Source organism: Larus michahellis, chromosome 3 (genome assembly GCF_964199755.1).
Source record: "Larus michahellis chromosome 3, bLarMic1.1, whole genome shotgun sequence".
NCBI classification, from domain to species: domain Eukaryota; kingdom Metazoa; phylum Chordata; class Aves; order Charadriiformes; family Laridae; genus Larus; species Larus michahellis.
The window spans coordinates 14,879,221-14,899,482 of record NC_133898.1 but is presented as its reverse complement, the minus strand read 5'-3'; the positions used below and the strand labels follow the sequence as shown (position 1 = coordinate 14,899,482).

Genomic DNA, 20,262 nt, shown 5'->3' with positions numbered 1-20,262 from the left:
ACAGGGGTATATCCAACGTTGCTAAATCCTTCAAGCACAGCATGTTTCAAAAACCTCAAGCTCCAGACTGGCTGTGGTCACCAGTGGAACTCAGCTGGGGACCACAGTCCCCGGCCACTCAGATTGCAGTACATTGGGAAACGTCAGGAGCACGCTCTGACCCAAAAAGGTCTCCTGAACATGGCAAAAATTTAGAGGAAGAGCCAAAGGAAAAGCCTTTACCTTCTCTCAAACAAAGCAGAATGTTTAGTATCATAGCAATGAAGAGGCACCATGCTGAAATACCTCCCTGTCCCAGCAAAACATTTGTTGGGCAGCAAGGCAAGCTGTTGTGGTCTTACATGGTTTAATCTGCATGCAGCTCAAGTCAAAAGTAACTCTCATGTTTGCCCTCTGCTCCTCTGCAAATCAAAGGGGTAAGAGCTGCCTGCTGAACACGACCCACCTCCAGGCAGCAACGGAAAGGGAGGAAGCAGGAAAGGAAAGTTAAAGACATGCAGGCAAAGGCATCTGACACTTTGAACTTCCCTGTGCCAGGCATGACCACGTAAATGTCACAGATGGCCACAGTGTAGTCATGCAGGCATCTGCATGAGCACTGATTACACAAGACATGTTTGAAAGGACAGGAGAAAATGTTTTGTAAGGGCAAGTCACGTGCACGTGTGGCTGGTCTGAGATAACTCGTTCAGAGTATCAGAGAAGCCTGATGTTCTGCTCTGAAGGACACAAAGACATGGGTTCACCACAGGAAGAGGTCAGCACAGTCCCACTTTCTCTCCCCTTGGTCAATCTGCATTATATTATTCTAAGTGTCTTTTTTCCAGTGTAACCCTCTGGGCAATGAAGGTTCCAGATCAATTCCTGTATAGTCATTCACTGTAGCCCTTCTCGCTCTGTAGAGTGCAAAGGGGAAGCTACTCTGCAGCAATTACGCCACAGACTCCAAGCCAAGCCAGCCTGGGGATTACGGCAAACAGCACCTTCACCCAAGGTCAGCGTTTAACGTTTTTCAGAAGCTGCTAAGGCCCACTGAGATCAGATGCTTACCCCGTGCCCAAGGAGTGTCCCCATATATACACAGGGTTGTCTCCACTTCTTGCTTTTATCCAGTCGAAGACATGAAGGGCATCGTAGGTCATTCCCCTCTCTGATGGGCTGCCTATTGAATCGCCCCAGCCTGAAACACAAAACAGTCCCTCTGAGAACCGCACAAACCGGTCAGCAAAGCCGGCCAGCTCTCCCCACGCAGCTCACCTGCAAGTGCAAAGGGACCTGGGACATAAACAGTTTCTGATTATTTCACCGTGCACCTCTACAATTTGGGGCAGAAAGCCACGACTGATCCGCAGTCATTTAAACAAGGTAACTGCTGGCTGCCAAGGAGCTTTTGTGGATTTAGTCAAGAACAAAAACAAAAGCTGGATCTCCAACACTGCCACACTGTGTTCCTGCACCTACCCACCTGTAACAGCCCAGTTTGCAAACCTTAGCTGCTCTTGCATGCATGTAACCGATTTGTAAGTGGAATCTCCAACAACATACGGATTGGATGCTTAGGGTCAAAATCCAAGCACGTTTCTCAAAGCTGTTGCAACATCAGTTTGTCCATACCATTCGATCAATGCCCTCAAGCAATTTTCCACCCTCCTGATTGTTTTGGCTCTATCACTATTGCAGCATGTCTACACATCTTATGCTAAAGCAGCAAGCATCCCACATCCCTTCTGATACCTAATAAGCAGCCCAACAAGCAGCTGCCAGCAGGACTGAAAAACAGGGCAAGCTCCTACAAATAAACCTCTCCCAGATGTCTTCTTGATAAAAATGTAACGGATTAATTCCTTTCCTGTTTCTCCAGTGGCATTACACTGCAGCCGTGGCTTAAATACTAAGAAGGGAAAAAAAAAGAGCAGCAGATGCCTGACTGCTGGTGGCACAGAGTTGCAAAATGGTCATGGGTTCTGCCAAGGACATTACCAATTGTTAGCATTTGTTCTATGTCTTATTTCACCTATCAGCTTTCAAAAAGAAGTGCAAATTCAGTTCCCTCTGTGACCCCAGGAAAGTCAATTAGATCATATCCAAAAAGACTACATCTAGGCGGGCTTTTTAGTTTCCAGATGTGTACCTGGAGGATGCCTTCACTGGATGCTGTGACACCATATGTGCCTGGGTCAGCCTCTGCTCCTTAGCTCCTAAATCAACGAGCCCTGTGCATGAGGGCAGATAGGAGCGAGAGTCCACTGAGCTGGACATCAGGAAGCAGTGCTACACAGGAAGGCACTGGAAAGAAATTTCTGGAAGTTCTATGGATACCCATCGAGGAACAAAACAAAGAAATAACCACATCTAATTAGCTGGCAGCAAACATTTATAAAACAATAGCTCCCCTGAGATCCAAAAAAAAAAAAAAAAAGGAGCAACTTCTTTGTTGCTCCTACAGAAAGAGACATCTAAAAGTGTTTCATAATAAAAGAAGTCCACATACCTCGATAATCAAACGTGACCACGTGGTACCCAAGGGAGCTGAGAACCTGGAGGGGAGAAAAACATGCAGAAACCCATCACAGAGACTCGCACAGCAGCCACGCACTTGCCTCAGGCCAAGGTGCAGGACTCTAATTTATAACACTATCAGCCTGACATGGTGAAGTGACAACTTACAGCTTTTTGGTGCAGCAGGCACAGAGCTTTTCAAACACTAATTATCTGAGCCCACTGGCTTTACTCCCTTTGTTTCTTGGACCTCATAACAGGCTCTCTTAGATGTTGATTCTCCCTTTAACAGCTTTGCCCTTAAGATCTGCAAATATCCTATGACCGTTTCCCCTAACAAACACTTTCAGGTTTTGCCAGTGAAACAGTACGACTGCTTCATTTAGGTTATTCAAATTGGCATAAGCGTTAGCATAACACATAGGAGCCTGTTTCAGGTTTCAGAAGGCTTAAATATATACATCCAAAACATGCAACTGCTCTATGATGAAGATTTACGTTACAGCCAATGGAAACTCTAACAAAATCTGTTAAAAGCAAGCAAAAATACCCAACATTAGATCTACTTGCTTGGAAAAAGTGCCTTGGTAAAAACAATGCTAGCATTCCAAGCTATCATTGCTTGGTATGAACCTAACAGCTCTGTGGTAGATAAAAATCAACAAAAAGTCACAAAAAGATTAAAATGTTGTTGCTCTCATGGTCTATGTAGGGTACAGGATTAAGAAAAGCAATCTTAGTATTACACCGTACCCTAAATCATCTAATGACAAAGGGAAATCATCTCATATGTAAAACCAACACTTTATTTCTAGTGTAATTGAAATCTTAACAGCTGGAACAATTACTGTTACTAGTTCAGATGTCATTAGTACAGAAAAAAAGAGGAAAAGAGGACAACATAGAAAGGAGGGGTACTCAGGTAAGTTGGCAACTCAGCTCCTGTGCTGGGAGGACTACGATGGTGATGGTTTCTCCCGCTTCCCTCTAGGATCCATCTGGGGCTGATTTTCATACATTTCGGACACGCACAGGAAGTTTCTTTCTCTTCACTGGTCTGCAACTCCATCTTACATCACCAGTTACCTTACAGGGTGTGTTCAACATACATTGGACGTGTTCTCTTTGTTACCTGTCAACCTATTTTTGCCCAGCTTCAGGTCTGCATCTCTTTAGCTGATGACCGGCAGGCTGTGCCCAGCCTGGGGGTCTCTGAGGTCAGCCTGTGCCCCGTTCCATGCCTGCTCATACCTCACTCCTCTGCAACGCTCCCTCTGTCCCCATCTCTGAGGTCACGCATCCCCCACACTAATAGCCTTTTCTGGTTTAGTCTTTTTTTTTTTTTTTAAAAGTATTTTTCTTTCTTGTTTTTCCCCTTAGAATTAGTTCAGAAAAAGTCTCAGATGAAGCCAGTAAGATTTCAATTGGCTTTGCAGATAATAGGCGTTTCCTTTGACCCTTAACAGGACATTTAGTGTAACAATGCCAAATGTTTTATTTATAGTAATTAATTAGGCTCCTATAACAATATCGTATTGTTTCACGTGCTACTATAAAGTTGGGTAACCTCATGCAGCGGGCAAAAAAACCTCCGCGTGAGCTCTCCACTATCCCAGCACATCAGTGTAACAACAACTAAAAGCTTCACTGCTGAAGCCTCAGCGTACAAGTACGAAATGCAGAAGCAGCTTGCGGTAGTCTGTAATTGACAGTGAAGGTAGCTAAGAGACTAGGATTCTTGTCAGTTTTAAAAGGTTTCGAGTTGCATTATTCAAGCATGAATAATTTGGATAATGTGAATAACACAGTGGCCCTGAATACATTGGTAACTTTGATATCTGGAAGCCAGGCTTGAGCAAAGAATAACTGGACGCTTGCCCAGACTAGAGGAAAGTGTGCCCCTCAAAGCCAGTTCGTATCTGGTTACTGCTCCACTGCTGCTGCTCCTGCCGGCTTCCTCATAGAATCATAGAACTATTTAGGTCGGAAAAGACCCTTAGGATCATCGAGTTCAACCATCGACTCCACTCTACAAAGTTCTCCCTTACACCATATCCCTTAACACAACATCTAAAGGACGGCTCCTGCTTCAGGTCACCGTCTTCAAACACACATTGACTCGGGCAAGAACGGTGTCGGACACATGCTGGTCACGGACTATGCAGCAATGACAGTCTCAATTGTCAGCACTGCTGCTGAGAAAAGCTGCTCACATGAATCAATCACTCGGAAAGAAAAGACAGAGCCCTCTTAACAGTTATTATTTCCCTTCTGAGCCTCTTCTAGAGGGTTTCGCCTGATGCTTCCTGCCTACTTGCAGCACCAGGAAAAATGACCAACTAGGTCACCATACACAACAATCTCCTCAACCAACTTTCTGCAACTGAGCTCATCCTTTGTTCTTAAAGGAAAAGAAATATCACCTGCCTCCTTGGTTGTCAAACAGCATTTTCTAAGCGATCTGAATTAAAAAAAAAAAAAAAAAAAAAAGACTTTGCGGCAGGGGATCTTGCATAAGGAGCTGCATTGCAATAATGTTTTATGAGTGCCAACACTCTGACACAAATGACAAAAATAAGGGAACGATTGTTAAATGCATAAGAAAAACACAGGCTCAGATCCCTCTGAAATGAGCCAGCAAAAATAATTATGTCTCTTTTAGAAACATGCGATACAAGACCAAGAAATTGTGCTTGAGAATTTCAGCCAAGAGAAAATTTAATGAAATAAATGACCTCAAAAGTCATTAGGCAAAAGACTTCAAGCAGCCAAAGTTGCCTGTTCTCACATAACACACCATGGTGCTACATCTGGGAAATTCACTGGGTTTTGTACAAAATCTTCAGCGCTTGAGATGGCACCACTCATACAAACGCACCGGGCCAAGCGAAAGGGGGAAACCCAGGCTGAACCTGCGTGCCTGACAAGCGATAAAGTAACCCCCACAGTGGCAATTTTGAAAATGTTTTATCGCAACAAATTGTTCTGTGAATAGGCAAGTACTACCTTTGTCACCCTGGCCAACTAATGAACCAATGGGGAAGTTTATACTGGCTCAGCGCCACATTTTGGCATTTAAAAGACCAAATGTCACCTTCAAATGTTTGAAGAGTGCGAGGAATTTGAGCTGGCCTCAATCCACGTAAATTTTCCCAGCAGCTGGTGATGTATGGCATCAGGTATGGCATCCTCGCAACAAAAACTGCCTCCCTGGGGCCAGAATTAGGGACGTCACCACAAGAGCGAAGAGCTTAGTACAATCTTCAGACGACAATTTAAGAAGGATGTGAAGGTCTCTGAAAGCGTCCAGAGGAGAGCAACAAAGCTGGTGAAAGGTCTGGAAGGAACGTCCTGTGAGGAGTGGCTACAGGCTTTAGGTTTGTCTAGTTTGGAGAAAAGGAGGCTGAGGGGAGACATCTCTACCGCTTCCTGAGGAGGGGAAGCGGAGAGGGATGTGCTGAGCTCTCCTCCCTGGGATCCAGTGACAGGATGCGTGGGAACAGTTCAAAGCCGCTCCTAGTGGGTTCAGATTGGACATTAGGAAGCATTTCTTTACCAAGGGCGGTCAAACACTGGAACAGGCTTCCTAGAGAGGTGGTCGATGCCCCAAGCCTGTCAGTGTTTAAGAGGCATTTGGACAATGCCCTCAATAACATCCTTTAACTTTTGGTCAGCCCTGAAGCGGTCAGGCAGTTGGACTGGATGATCACAGTAGGTCCCTTCCAACTGAAAATATTCTATCCTATGTTGGCAAATATATAGAGACTGGTAACATATGAAAGAATACTCTTAAAAGGTACCTTAAATTAGTACACTAATTTAATCAATCAAATTATGTCTGTGATTAAATAAAGCTTTTAGTTTTTCCTATAAACTGTGTTGGGAAAGTATTCCTGGCAAAGAACCTGGTTAGCTCAGTTGGAGCCGACAGTCAACAGCAGCAAATAAAAGACCTTTCAAATATCTTTTAATATGGGGAAGTACGCTCACAGCTTACAGACACCTTTTCCCATACACGCTTCCTATCTAGAGGAGACTAAGAGCCCTACGCTATCTGCCTGTTGGCAATGGGCTGCAATGAGCAGTCTTCTCAAGTCTGTGCACATCTGATGTGTTAACGCAACCACTTGGACAACACGTGCAGCCACTTACCTTGTAAAGCTCCACGCGGTGATCTCCTCCTCTGGCAAAAGTGATTCATGAAGAGAAAAGGAGAAGAAAAAAAAAAAAACACAAACAAAAAAACCCACATGTGAACATTCCAGAAAGAGACTCTCCCAATTGCCTCAGGCTTCCCAGTTTAACACAAACATGCCAAACATAAGAAACACCATAACTGCTTTGTCACAGGCTTCAAGGAGACAGCAAGGCTTTGCTGAGCTATGCAGGACATAGTTTTAAAATCAACTTCTCCCTATAAATCTCTTCTCACAGCAGGTAAAGATGAACTTTTCAACCCACCTTGCTATCTGCCTTTTGCAAACCCTGTAATACATCCAAACCAGCCTGTCCCTGTTGGCTTTGCAGACCCTGTGCTCCTGCCACCAGTGCCGCTCCAGCCAGTAATCCCTGCTTTCCAAGGTGTGATGCCCTCAGCAGAACTCACCACGTTAACCCAAGCAGCTGACCCCTTGGATTTTCTCATCTGGCTCCAAGCACAGAAAGACATGTGCAAGAGACTGAGCAGAGAAAACCAGAGTTGAACACTGTAAATAAGTCCAGGGGAAGAAGCTGCTTTAATATCTTTTTCATAAATTGAAATCTAGATAATAAAACAGAAAGCAGAGTGAATGTGCCATTACATGCTTTAAAATATAACAACATGATATGGCTAATCCACACTCAAACTTCAGTCTTGTATTGACATAAAATTAGATTTACTCCTGCACTCATATGAAAACTCTAGAGCACTACGATTGGTTTGGTCCCAGCAGCCTCTAAAGCAAAATGGGATTTTCCAGACCTCCTTCTAAGAACACATGCACTTGCCAGCCAAAAGCTGTCAGCTCCAATTGTACTACAAAATACCTAACGCAGCCAAAAACTCTCAGGGCAAAACGCAAGGGGTTGCTTGTAAGTAATTCTGAATCACACAAGTCTGAAGAAGAGGATGCACTTGCTTGAAAAGTCACCCTTGATGTGCACATGTTGGTGCCTTTTCATGCATTCCTCAAAGTGCAACAGAGGAATTTTTTCTAAAGGGATCAGGTAAACATAACATTTTTGCTTCAGCTCCAGGCCGCTCAGGCAAACCAGAAAGCCAAGGCAGTGCCTTTTACTTATGGTTAATGCAGCCTGCATCAATAAAGCAGCCCTTTCCCCAGAGAGACTGAATATGCAGTGCAGAAACATATAGCAATACATATTAAAGCTGAAATGGCAAAGCCAATACACCTCCAGCTTCTCCAGAGTAAAGTGAAGTGAAATATGTAATTGATCGATAGCTCAGTACTTTATCTCTGTAGCACTTGGGGGAGCCAAGAAATAAATCTAATCAATACGCACATAACAGAGATACTGGTCCCAAATTACCACCATTAAGCTACAGAATAGATTCCATTAGTATCATTTACTACACGCAATAAAGGCAAGCAAACAAGCAAAGCAGTATTTGAAAAATAATGCAACAATTTGATTAAACCTTGTAATGCATCAGCACAAGAAGACAAAGTCAGTTTCCAAAGACCCATCTGCTCGTGCATTTCCTGGCATGCATCTTCCACACCATGGCCTTATACCAAAAAAGAACACTACTAAAACAAGAATTTAGGTGCAAAAGGGTAATGTTCCTCTGATGTAAAAGCTAGTAAGCCTTCGCTACCAGCACAGTTAAAATCAAGTTTATCTGCTTTACATCACGGAACTTGTATTCCTGCAGTGTTTCTGCTCTTGCAGAGTATCTACGAACAGACAACAGATTCAGAAGAACACGCACTAGCACTCAAAACTCAGACAGGGCTTGATACTCTTTTCAACATGTGTATTAGTAAGGAAAAAGACCACATTCTAATAACTGAACTAAAGCACTGTATCACGCAGAGATGTGGCAGTTAAGAACACGATTCTGAGAAACATTCAGGAAGTTTCACACTGCACTAATGGCTTTTAGCATCCAGCAAAGTACAGAGAAACCACCTAATTCTTTAGCTGATACGCATGGTCAAGTTACGAATTTTAGAAATGCTCCTGTTCCAGACAAATGGCCTGTACATATGCAATAGTGGAACAAGACCAGCACATTACCTTCCTCTTTCCGTCTGATTTTCCTTCCTCAGAATGCATTAACTGCTAAAATAAGCTCACAAAAGGAACTGGAAAGTTTAACGCATGTAAGTCACATATACAGAAGCACTAATACTACCTCATGTATTGATTCAGAGACCACTATATACTGAAAAGAAGTACTCCTCCCTACCTGATCTAGTATCACAGCCTTCTGGCTTCTGGCAGACAGAGGATACAAGGTAAACTAAAATATCAGGTGTCTCTGGTAACTGCAATAAATCTATCCCCTCATTCAATAAATGGAGAGGCATTTCTTAAAACATGCTTTCCTTTTAAAAGAAAGGACAAGCACCAACTGCTTTTAAATTTTATTTTGCTTTTAATCAATGTGTTGAAACTGTGGCAAGCCAGGCAAACACAGCATGAAACAAAGTCGTCACTGTTTTGTGCCTCACCTTGTTCCCGCATTGCCGTGCAAGTAAAGGATTACAGGATGGCTGGAACCCAGAGCATCTTCAAACCATAACTGGTCCTTCCCTCGGGCATTCTTCCATAAGGCTGCAGGGACCGTGTGCCTGTATACAGAAGGAAAAATTACATTTTTCTGTTGCTACTCAGTATCTGCCACTCAAATTTTGAGGTTTTCTGATCAACTCATTAACTCAGGACTACATACCTCACACACAATTAGCTGACAAATGGCCAAATTTAAAAGGCAGCAGCTAGGATTATTTCTACATTTTCACCTCCACCACCGTTGCCTTCAAAACTCAGGGCTGTGCAAGGCATGAAACTTCACAGGCAAGCCCAAAGCACAACTACCGAACTTCCTGCTGTTCTGAACAAAGAATCTCGATTCCCCAGTTTTTATGGCACTTAATTACTTCAATTAACATACTTATACACCATAAACAAGATTCACAGCTAGGTCAGCAGATATTCAGAATAATCACCGAAGTCAGCTGTTTTTGAAAAGACTGTTTGGTGAGCAAGAGGCATATCTGACCCCATAGTTGATTTGGGGAAAAAGAGGGGCACAGGGTCTGATGAGAAAATCGTGTATTTTGTTTTCAGACACAAGGTTCTTGAACGTATAATACTTTAGCTAGAAAAGCTACAATCTACAAGAGCCAGGAGGTTTTTTTAACTCCCAGCTGTTCTTCTGTAGATAACATAGCTGGGCAGCCAGTTAGGAAGGATTCAACACTGATGGAATGGAAAGCGGAGAACAACAGACTGAAGAGAACGTAGGCAGTTAAATTGGATAATTACTCTAGAAGATAAACACTGAAGGCGAGTACATATCCACAACCATCTCAAATCATTGAGAAGGGAGCCAGCTTACAGCTGTCAGAAGTAACTTGAGTACACACATGCCTTTCTCCTTGGAAGAAAGACAAATTCCATGTACACAACTTCCTCTCAGATGTAAAGCTCAGAGGACAAACCAACACAGGGGAAAACAATGTAAAAAGTCTACTTGCATGCATGCATCCAGCAGACGTTGAGCTCTTGAGGAGGAAAAAAGCCCCAATAACTGTAGGACTCAACTTCTCCAACTGTTCTGCCTCAAGACTTTTGCAAGCTTATGAACAAAGCACGCTGAGGACTTTGTTTCAGAAGTACACCGAACACAAGATCTTAACACTGGCATTAAAGGAAGGCCCCAAACTTTCGTGAAAAGTTCTCTCACGAGTATCAAGAACAATGACTCTGAATTGCCACCACAAGCTGGAAGTTCTGTTTCAGTAAAAGTGCCCAATACACTTGTAAGGGAAACAAAATAAAAACCTCAAGACTGCAATCTAAACTTATTCAACAGCTTAGCGGGTAGAATTTTAATTGTCCAAGTGAACACACAAACTATTATTTATCAGCCTACCCTGGAAAGACTGAATTTCCAGCTTGTAAACACGTCTTTCACCAAATTTCACTTAAAGGGAAGGAACCATCTTTACGTATCAGGATATCACTGTTCCATTCAAAAGGTCATATACACCCAAGTGAAGAGAAAATTTCTACTGCCTTAGTGGACACATACGAGTTACACACACATAACTGAAAACTCCAAATCCTACAGCTTACAAATCTAACATGTATTAAGGAACAGTCCCTTTCCCCCTACACCTGACACGGTGTCTAGCCTTTTTTACACGTTTGCTGCTCTTGCATGTATATATAAACTGCAGGCACTTCTTTTTCTTCAAAGCTAACAGGAACTTTTCCATGGCTTTAAAACTCCTGGTGTTGAGACGCAATAGAAAGTGATGATGAGAAACAGATGCAGAAGCTGGTTTCAGCTGGTCTAATAATATAGGAAGTACTGAAAGCAGACCTTTTCAGACAAAGAACCAGTCATCTGTGCTGATCATGGGTAAGAAGGAGCTAAAATGAATTGCCCTTGCTTGGGACCAGAAAGTCTTCTTCCTGAGGAAGAAATGACAAGTGAGCTCTGACACTGTCACTTGTTTTTTTAGGAGAGTAAACTGTGTGTTCCTTTCTCACCCACTCTCCAAACATTACATATGTTTTATATACAGAATATTCTTCCTCCTACTCTGAACACTTTGATCCTGTTTTCCTATCTTCCCCCACATTTATTTTGCAAAACAAAATATGAACAGCAGTTGAATGACAAAACTTCTAACTCCTTGGGTCTTGTCTGATACAGAGGCACGATCTTTGTAGCAATGCAGACCTGTAACCTCTATGATTCCAAATTATGAAGTTTCTCTGAATGCACAGGTTGTCCAGTTGTGTTTCATGCATTACTGATCCGAGTTCAGATGAGCTCAAGAGATTTGCATACTTTACAACATGAACTCGGTCACTTGGCAGAAGAAAACACAAACATCCACAAATCAGCGCAGGCGACGGTTGTCACGTGCACAGCAAAAATACTGCATAGGCAACACTGAGAACGAAAAGGATAAAGATGCACGGCACATACTGCACAGAACAGGCTTCCTTACCAGACGCCGATGGTTACATCCTCCTCTGGCTGCAGGTAGTAATTACAGGTGTGGTTTAAACCTTGATCCTGTGGTCTTTTCAAGTCAATGAAATACGGGACCCTCACTGAAATACCAAAAAGGAAAAAAAACAAAACCAACAGCATATGAAACCTTCTAAATTTTACCTTTATTTTCTTACAAAACTGCTTTACCAAGGCACTGGAGAGTTGTACAAACTGGTCCACTCCGCTGGGAAGACCTTACTCTTTTTGTGTGAAAGGATGAACTGGCTACAGCTGTGACTAAAATATGAACATCAAAGAGAGCAAGGTAAGAAGGCACGAGCAACCATCAAAAAAACAGGGAGCAGGCTAAAGTTAAGAGGTGGGGAGATAAAGCTTCCTGTGACACACATTTAACCATTTCTGCCCAGTCTGCTTTGTGAATCTCCCAGACACAAGGATAGTCACTCCTGCTGCATCAATGGGGTGGGTTAGCTGATTTGGCAAACCTCGTACTGTTTGCATTGTAGCTGTAACAGAAGTTACTGATGGGACAAACTCCCTGGGACAAAGGGTGCATCCCGGAGCTGTAAGGTGTCTCAGGATGACGTGTGGTTTCAGCCACTATAATGCAATAATCTAAAGGAGATACGGCATTATAGCAGCAGACACCACATTGCTCTTGTCCTGTAAGACTAAGATAAATTGTGTTTAACAACGTCCTCCTGGGCCTTTGAGGAGGATATGCAGTTCGTTAGCCCACTCTCCAAAGACTATCAAATAATTGCCATATCTCTCAAACACTGCAGCATTAAAAAGACATGTCAGGCCGGAAACTTCACCTCTTCAGGAAGAGATCCCTGAAAACAAAATCATTACACCTCAATTCACTCTTCCAAATGTTTTATGTTCCCTAACTTATATAACACAGTTGTTCATTGCTTGTTATATTCAATGATTCAAACGAGCAACATCAGGAAAGTCAAACATCAAACATTTTCAGCATTTTGTTTTCCATTGCTTGGTTCACAAGCTACATCTCATAGACACTGTGCAATGTGCTAAATGAGGGGATGTGCTTACACAAAAGATGTCTGAAGAGTATTGATTTATACTCAGAAGATGAAAAAACAAAACGACAGGGCAAATCCTACACCACTCCTCTGAAGGAGAAATAACACTCTCCAGTGGAAAAGAATTGCTCAAACATGCCAACGTACTTCTAATAAGGGTGTTAAAATGCACTTTGTATTAAGGCAAATAGCTTTTCATGGGAGCACTGTCACAAGTGAAATCTGATTGCCATTATATAAAGCAGTGGGAACAACGCTACAGTGATATTACTGCAGGTATTAGTGCAAGAAAGAATTATGGGACTATTTCACTCATCACTTGGGAATGAATAGAGGTAGGAACTTCAGGGAGACCTAAGAAAGCTCTGCAAGGACAAATGCAAATAATCACTGAAAAAGCAAGGTGATGAAAATGGAAGTAACCTGCATTATTCACATTAGTCGGTTCTGACAATCCAGGCCCAAGAGCTGGCCCGTACATGTGCACAGTTCGCAGTGACCATGATCCAAGGTGTTAAAATATACACAGCATACAATTCAAATGACAGAAGTTCTATAAAAGCAACACATCTGTAGTTGGTCCTTCCAGACAGAGCTTCTACAATCAGAGGAAGATATTTTTCAAAACTTCATTACAAGATACAAGTGAGTTTTAAAGACAAAATTTAGATCACAAAGAAGTATCTCCCACACAGTGATGCTCTATTTTTTTTTCTATCCTGTGGATGCTCAGGCCTCCTCAGGCGACCTGGGAGCTGAGCCAGCTTGTCAGACCCACTGTACCTCCAGTCTGACCAAATGCAAAGGCCAAACAGACACAACGGAAACATTCAATCTGACTGCACGAACTGGTCTCTTCTGCACCAACCCGAATAGTCTCCTAAAATGCTTTCAGGTGAAGAGTCAGTGCCTGGAAAACAATTCACTGGATTTAATCTCACTTGCTTGCTGTCTAACCGTTCAACTTTGTTGAACTCTTTGGAAAAATGCATTCGACATATTGCACAGTCTTCCTCAAGGAGACCCTTTCGGCTGAAAGTTGGCTTCAGTTTGGTCACTGTATTTGTATAAAGACATTCTACAAGACCACTAGGGCCACAGAGAATGCTTTCCAAACCATAGTTTGGAGAGCTTACAACATGTGAAAGTTCATATCCTTCACAAGCTGTGCACATGGAGGGTGAAAGTGACGGCAGACAAATGAAGGATAAAGACACTCCTCTCCTTCACCCCTCATCCATCCCAACAGACTGAGTCACTTACCAAAGTTTAGGAAGACCAGCTTCGCCTGAATAGCAGGGCAAAGTTTTACTAGAAATGGAATGGCTATGTACACTCCCAGCAACCAGATTATTAACTTCCGCAATCGAAACCATAATCCGTATCGCCTGTATAAAGGATAAAGAAAAAAAAAAGAGAGAGAGAAAAACAGACCTGAATACAGTTGGAATTTTATGAAGCAATTTTCACAATGATCTCTGTGCTTGGTGTATTTGAAAACCCGATCGTTTACTCTTTAAACAAAACTAACTTTAAACAGCTTGTGTAGCCTCAGTTGTTTGAGAGAAGCAGAAGCAACCAAACTGTCAGCTGAAGATACGCAGCTTAGAAAAAGAGAACAGAAACTCCCCAGTGATTACATTTTAAAACATTCTGTAACAAAGAGCTTTTTTCTGCTGATTTAACAAATTTTGGGATCTCTAGAAATGCGTATCACATGTTTGTCTCCAAAAAGTAGCCTGACTGCACTTCCCATTTAAATCACTATCAGCAAGATTTTGTTCAGTTAGATTTTTCACATATTTTGAGGAACTATGTGTAATAAGACTGATAGAATTACACATAATCTCACGTACAGACTGGAACAGACATTCTGCCTTGTCCAGCTAAAAGGGTTCATACCTCTCAATGCCCCCGAAAGCAAATCTTTCTAAGTCACAAAATATGAAATTTCTTATCTGCGGCATCATTCTCTAGGAGTCCAGACTGAGTTTGGAAAAATTGCCCCAACACTCTATTTATATTTTCTCTTAAGTATTCTGATTGGGAAGAGTAAGCTACAAGAAAAAAAAAAAATCCACCATCAACAAAAAAAATAAAATCAAAGGATCACATAGCAGCAGTTAAGCAATTTCTCTAAAAATATACTTTGTTGCCTCAGAATAATTACCACATACACACTCATATATGTATATATATGCATGTATGTATATGTAAAGGTGTACGTCTAATGATCTAGTTGATTAGCATTTTATGGGCAGAAACACTGAGGCCCTCGACTGGCATTGCAATCAAGAATTATAACGCATGTAAACTCTTCAGGCAACACAACTTCCTTTGCTTTCCAGCAGACAGTCTTGAGCAGGAACCACACTGCACGCCAGTGACTGACCAGTTCTTGGTATTGGGAACTGCCGGCAGCTGAAAGCAGAGATCAATTTTTTCCAAGAGGCATGAAATTATTAATCTCCCATTTGGCAATTTTAGGAGCTGAGACACTGAGCTTGCTCCACACTAGTGCCAAGAGTGTTTTAACACTGTCAGCTAGTTGCAACTATCAAATAGAAAGCCTGAAGACCTCTTTTTTTTAAACGTTTCTACAAGAAATCCAAGAGTACAGACAGAACTGGGATGAAAATAGTTTAATCATGCACCAAAATCTTCAAGATTTTAACAGCTTTTGTAGCCCTAAACTAAACCAAGACTCTCAGGAACAGTTTTTCAGCACAGTGAAAAAGGAGACATATCCCCCCCCCCCCCGCCATCCAGCTAAGTTGTCATCATGATTACCAGGGAATAGGCTACCCTATTCATCCAAAACGTGTCTCCATCACACTACTGCTGACCTACAAGTACCTGTCTCCTCTCACCCAGAAACCATATTCTGGACTTCAGAAACATCTACCATCAAAATCAATGCACTTTTCTTGACGGGCTAAAGGCACTGCCATTTTCCAAGAGGGGAAAAAAAATAAAATATTATTAAGACACTTCCAGCCAGCTCCGGCTGCAACGAGCCCATGTCAAAAGGTTCAACAGATTTTAATACTTCCCATGGCAAACCTGACAATGAAGAAGTGAAGAAAACCAGCAAGGCTTCCAGTGACATTTCGATACCTCAAGCCCAGTTTCCTAAAGTATTAAGAAAAGCAGAAACAGCAAAGAGCTGGCAGAGGAAACAGTACAAAACAGGGGCTTTAGAAGAACATTAGTGAGTACCAAAGCCTTAGACTGACCCACCTCTGCCCCACGGAGAGCAGCAAACAGACGAGGCGGTGGCAGCGGTCCTGAGTACACAAGCAGTAACGAGCAACACAGAAAGCCTGCCTACGAGTTGTGGTCTTTGAGAGGGGCCCAGCAGCCCTACTCCAGAGCCAGGGTCTGCAGAGTGATCCACTGTGAAGTGCTGTAAGGTCAGCTAAATACACGCGCAAACCCCGCAACTTTGGAAAGAAACACACAACATTTTGCTGGGGCTAATCACAGCTCTCCACTCTCACATTAAAACCAGCTTTCCGCAACCACCCCCACATTAGCACCTACTGCCTATTTCAATCACTGGAACGGGTTTGTGGAAGAGAGGGGAGGAGAGATCACTGAAGGGTAGCCGACATTCGGTCGCTGAGCAATCAGGATATAATTTAGCTCTCTTCAACAAGAAAAGTGTGTTCTTTTCGTTAAAACTTGTTGTCTCGTTTGGCTGGTTGCTCAGAGTTAACACCACCCTGCAGTTTCCCCTCGCCTTACACTTGAGAGGTGACTCTGGCATCACCACCCTCCCACTGAGAATGGTAACACGGGTGAGCACCCAGGCAGGATGGGGCTTTCCAGCAAGCTGTCCCGCCTGGGGCTGAGATCCTGCTGCAGCCGAACAGAGCTCTCCCGGGGGACTTCCGCACACACCAGGATTTCAGTCCTACAGAAAAAAAAAAAAAAAACAAAACCAAACCTACTTGTTTAGAAAGGGACCAGAGTCAGGTCTGAACTCCTCCAGGCACAACCAGAGCACAACAAAACACAGGCTCTTCAGATGTCTGGGTTGCAACAGCACTTAGCATGACCCTGCCACAAGCTGGAACCAGGAACAGAAAACGCTGAAGATGCCATTGTCTGAGCAATGCTGTCAGAGCTCGGGAACGATTTCAGTTTCCGCTTTTTTGGAATCTGAACCAAGAAGTATCTTCCTTTGCTCTGGCACCCCACGCCAAATGCTAATTGGTAATGTGACATTTACACCTCATCTCCAGGGAGATGTCTACTTAAAATGCAACCAGGGCAAAGCCCTCTATCCATCAACAACCAGCTCCTCTTCTGCTGATAAATCTAAGACAACGTGCTGAAGTACTGGCACTGTAAAATTATGAGGTAAGCCTTTAGTGAGCAATTTAGCTAAATTGCTTGCCCTGCAGAAAAGCTATCTCAGGAAAAAAATGCCCTGCACATGGAGCTTTTGGTATGCTCAGGCAACAGCAGCAGCAACATACTTTTCACCCCCTTTTCACCAAGAAATTAAGTCGGTCTTAGCGTTGGAAAATACAAGTAAGTTGGAGAATAATCAGCTGCAAACCGAAGACACTGAAGAATATCATAAACAGATTTCTGGGAACAATAAAAGTAATTTCTAAAAAACCAAAACAACAAAAAAAAACACCCCACATCAACCCAAAACACCCAACCCCAAGTCACCCCAAATAAAAAAAAAATAAAAAAAACCAAAATGCGCAGACATCACATTTTTTCCTTTCATTCACCAAAGGTTTTTGCCTAACTCCTGGGTTCTATCCAAACGCAGGCAAAATCTGAAGCCGTTTTTGCATCACACAGGCTTCTGAAATGGATGTAAAAAATACATTCTCTCTTCAGACATACTTAAATCTGAAAGAAGAAAGTCTTTCCTGCAAGTGTGATACCAGAAACAGAAAACATTCCTGTTAATTTACACCTGGATGAAGGTCCTATATTCACTCAGACCAAGCATATTCTGCATTTGGGCAGACAATAAGAGTATCTGGCCTGCGAGAAGGAGCTGGAGGTCCTCTCACGACAGCTTCTCCAGAGCGTGCCATCTTTACTCTACCAGTGCGAAGGGAACTGCAGGCACAAACATCCTTCATCTCACCATGGAAAACAACTGCCTAACTAATATTTAAGTGCTGCGCTGTCACACAACAGGGATTTCAACCTGTGGTCCACAATCACAGTGTGTCTGCAAAGAGCAACCGAGGCAAGCAAATTCACTATGGGCATCTTTCAACTCACAGTACTGGTGTTCCCCCCTCCTCTCCAGCAACTTTGTGAGGTTTCATGAACAGAGAGTGCCCGATGACCACACTGCTGTGGCATGTTCTGCGTACAGATTCAGATTAAAATAATTTTCCCTGAGGAGCACCTGAATCACTTCTGCATCAGAAGAGCGCCAGAAGAGTTTCTACTAGGATCTCCTTATCAGCTCTGCTACAAGGGTGAAAGAGCAAGCCAAGGGTGAAACAAGAGACTCGCATCAGGAGAGCCGCAGCAGAGTAAGAACAGGACAAAATTTATCAGAAACACGCACACTGAGCTTGCATTCCCAAACGACCTACAGACAAATGCATGTACAGCTCACGGGGCAATTGTCATCTAGCAGAGGCAACAATAAAAGAAAATGCTCACAGACACCCAAGTACCAGACTCCATCTACTTTTGTTCAGTGAATGCTGTTTCTCTTGCGTGCTCTGGTGTCCTTCTTATCATCAGCTGTTCAAACTGCAAACTGGCAATCCTTTCACGGCAGGAATTCAGAGCACAGGATGTTGAGAGCCAAGACCATTTTCATTCTTGGTCACGCAAAGGTACCTCCTGATTACCAGGTGACTAAAGTGACTTCTAAAATGCTAGAGGAAGAAATAACTAACATGAATAATGGCATAACAAGAACATGTTCCCCCCACTTCTCTAATGGAAAACATTTTTTTTTAAAAAACCCAATACAGTCCTCCCCACAAACAACGGTCAAGAGCATAACAATCAGGAGGTAGACAAAGCCATGGGCAAAGCATTCAAAAAAACTGAGGGTCAAAGGGAATTTAAAGGATTGGAGTGAGTTCATTTGGGTACACAGAGTTGTTCTACAACCAGGAAACTACATCTGAGCCCCAAGGCATCCAGGGGCATGCAGAAACAACACAGCAGCCATGCACAGGGCAGGACAGCCCACACATCAGGTCACTGGCAAGCCTTCCAGCCTTCCTTGCTAGCCTTGCTTTAAACAAGAGATGGATCCTAGCCCAGGTAGGATCTTCAAGAGCTTTCATCTTCCCTTCCTACAGGAAGTCTGGACAGTGGTGTTGCACAGGGTGCCTCCTTCCTATAAGTCCTGACGGGTGAAAGGACCACCCAATCTTTCTTCTCCCTCCACACAGGCCATCTGAACCACCCAAGCTGATTAATCTTTTGTTTTACTTCACTGGTTCCCTGCCAAGAAAATAAAAAAAGGAAAAAAACCTACGAGCCTTCCAACTGTGTAAAAGCACATTCAGAGAGAGCTTCTCAACTCCTGAATGGGAGCTCACAGGCAGGCGATGGGTCTCTTCTGCACTCAGAAGTGTTACCAGCAGCTTTCGGACAGCTTGTGCAGTGATATGCAACAAAGCAATTTTCCACTACAAGATTAATATGTGTCTTTTGCTCCTCTAGTTTGTTGCAAAACCTGCTTTATGTGCAGCCACATGCAAACTGAAAAGATGCTAATGTCAAAGGGTTTGTCCCCTCCTGGTTTCTGTGCACAGTGAACCAAGTTGCATAGGCAAATAGGCAACCACGTGATTCTTTTATTTTGGGCCCAGCTATATGCAGAATTCTCCTCAATGAAAAAATCTGCAGCCAAGCCTTAATTCTGCTTCACTGGAGGCACTGTATAGAGAGCAGGGAGCTTGAATTATAGAAAATTCATCCAATCCTTAAAACAGATCTTCCCCTGGATTCATGAAAGCCAGTGGGAATACAGCAGTATTTGCCAAAACTCTTAGTATCTGAGCAACCGATCCCTCCCTTTGGCATTAAGATCCTTTTTAACTGGATCAGTTCACTGTAAAACAACTGAAAAAGAAAAACTAAAGGCCTCAAACTCATCTTGCTGTTCTAGGGATTTAGCAATCATCTAAAAAAAGAAAATCATAAACCACAATCCTGAAAACAAGACACAAATGTAAAGGCATTATTCATTTTTTTCCAAGCTTGCTTCATAAAACAATCCCAAAAATCATGGACATAAACTGCATGGATATCTGCATCTTCAGAGACTTTTAGTTTCAACCAATTCTTTAAAATCTCTGCTCTTGAAAAGATCTGAAAAACAAGAAGAAAATTAGCTCTACCAGATTCCTTTGCCATCTCCTTAAAATCTTGAACCTTTGCTCCTTCTGAAGAAATATTCTAGTCTCTCTCCCAAAACCTAAACTGCAGTACAGAATCATCACTTCAGCACTTCATCACAAGAATTAAGATACTACAATACAAAGAGCTGTGCAG

The 20,262-nt window shown here is 42.8% G+C and overlaps 1 protein-coding gene across 2 annotated transcripts in view; it reads right to left on the bottom strand.

Moving 5' to 3' along the window:
• The window catches only part of ABHD12 (abhydrolase domain containing 12, lysophospholipase), a 40,538-nt gene that overhangs the window by 5,009 nt on the left and 15,267 nt on the right, over positions 1–20,262 (bottom strand). Inside the window, exons 1-7 of one of the 2 annotated variants that reach the window (XM_074578764.1) lie at positions 14,656–14,861; positions 14,017–14,141; positions 11,697–11,802; positions 9,180–9,299; positions 6,652–6,682; positions 2,492–2,537; positions 1,051–1,180 (exon numbers count right to left, since the gene is read on the bottom strand). In XM_074578764.1, coding sequence (XP_074434865.1) covers positions 1,051–1,180; positions 2,492–2,537; positions 6,652–6,682; positions 9,180–9,299; positions 11,697–11,802; positions 14,017–14,141; positions 14,656–14,723 — 626 coding nt within the window. In that variant the 5' untranslated portion in view covers positions 14,724–14,861. Of the gene's footprint in view, positions 1–1,050; positions 1,181–2,491; positions 2,538–6,651; positions 6,683–9,179; positions 9,300–11,696; positions 11,803–14,016; positions 14,142–14,655; positions 14,862–20,262 lie in introns of those variants that run through there. The other variant, XM_074578763.1, reaches the window with a different exon arrangement.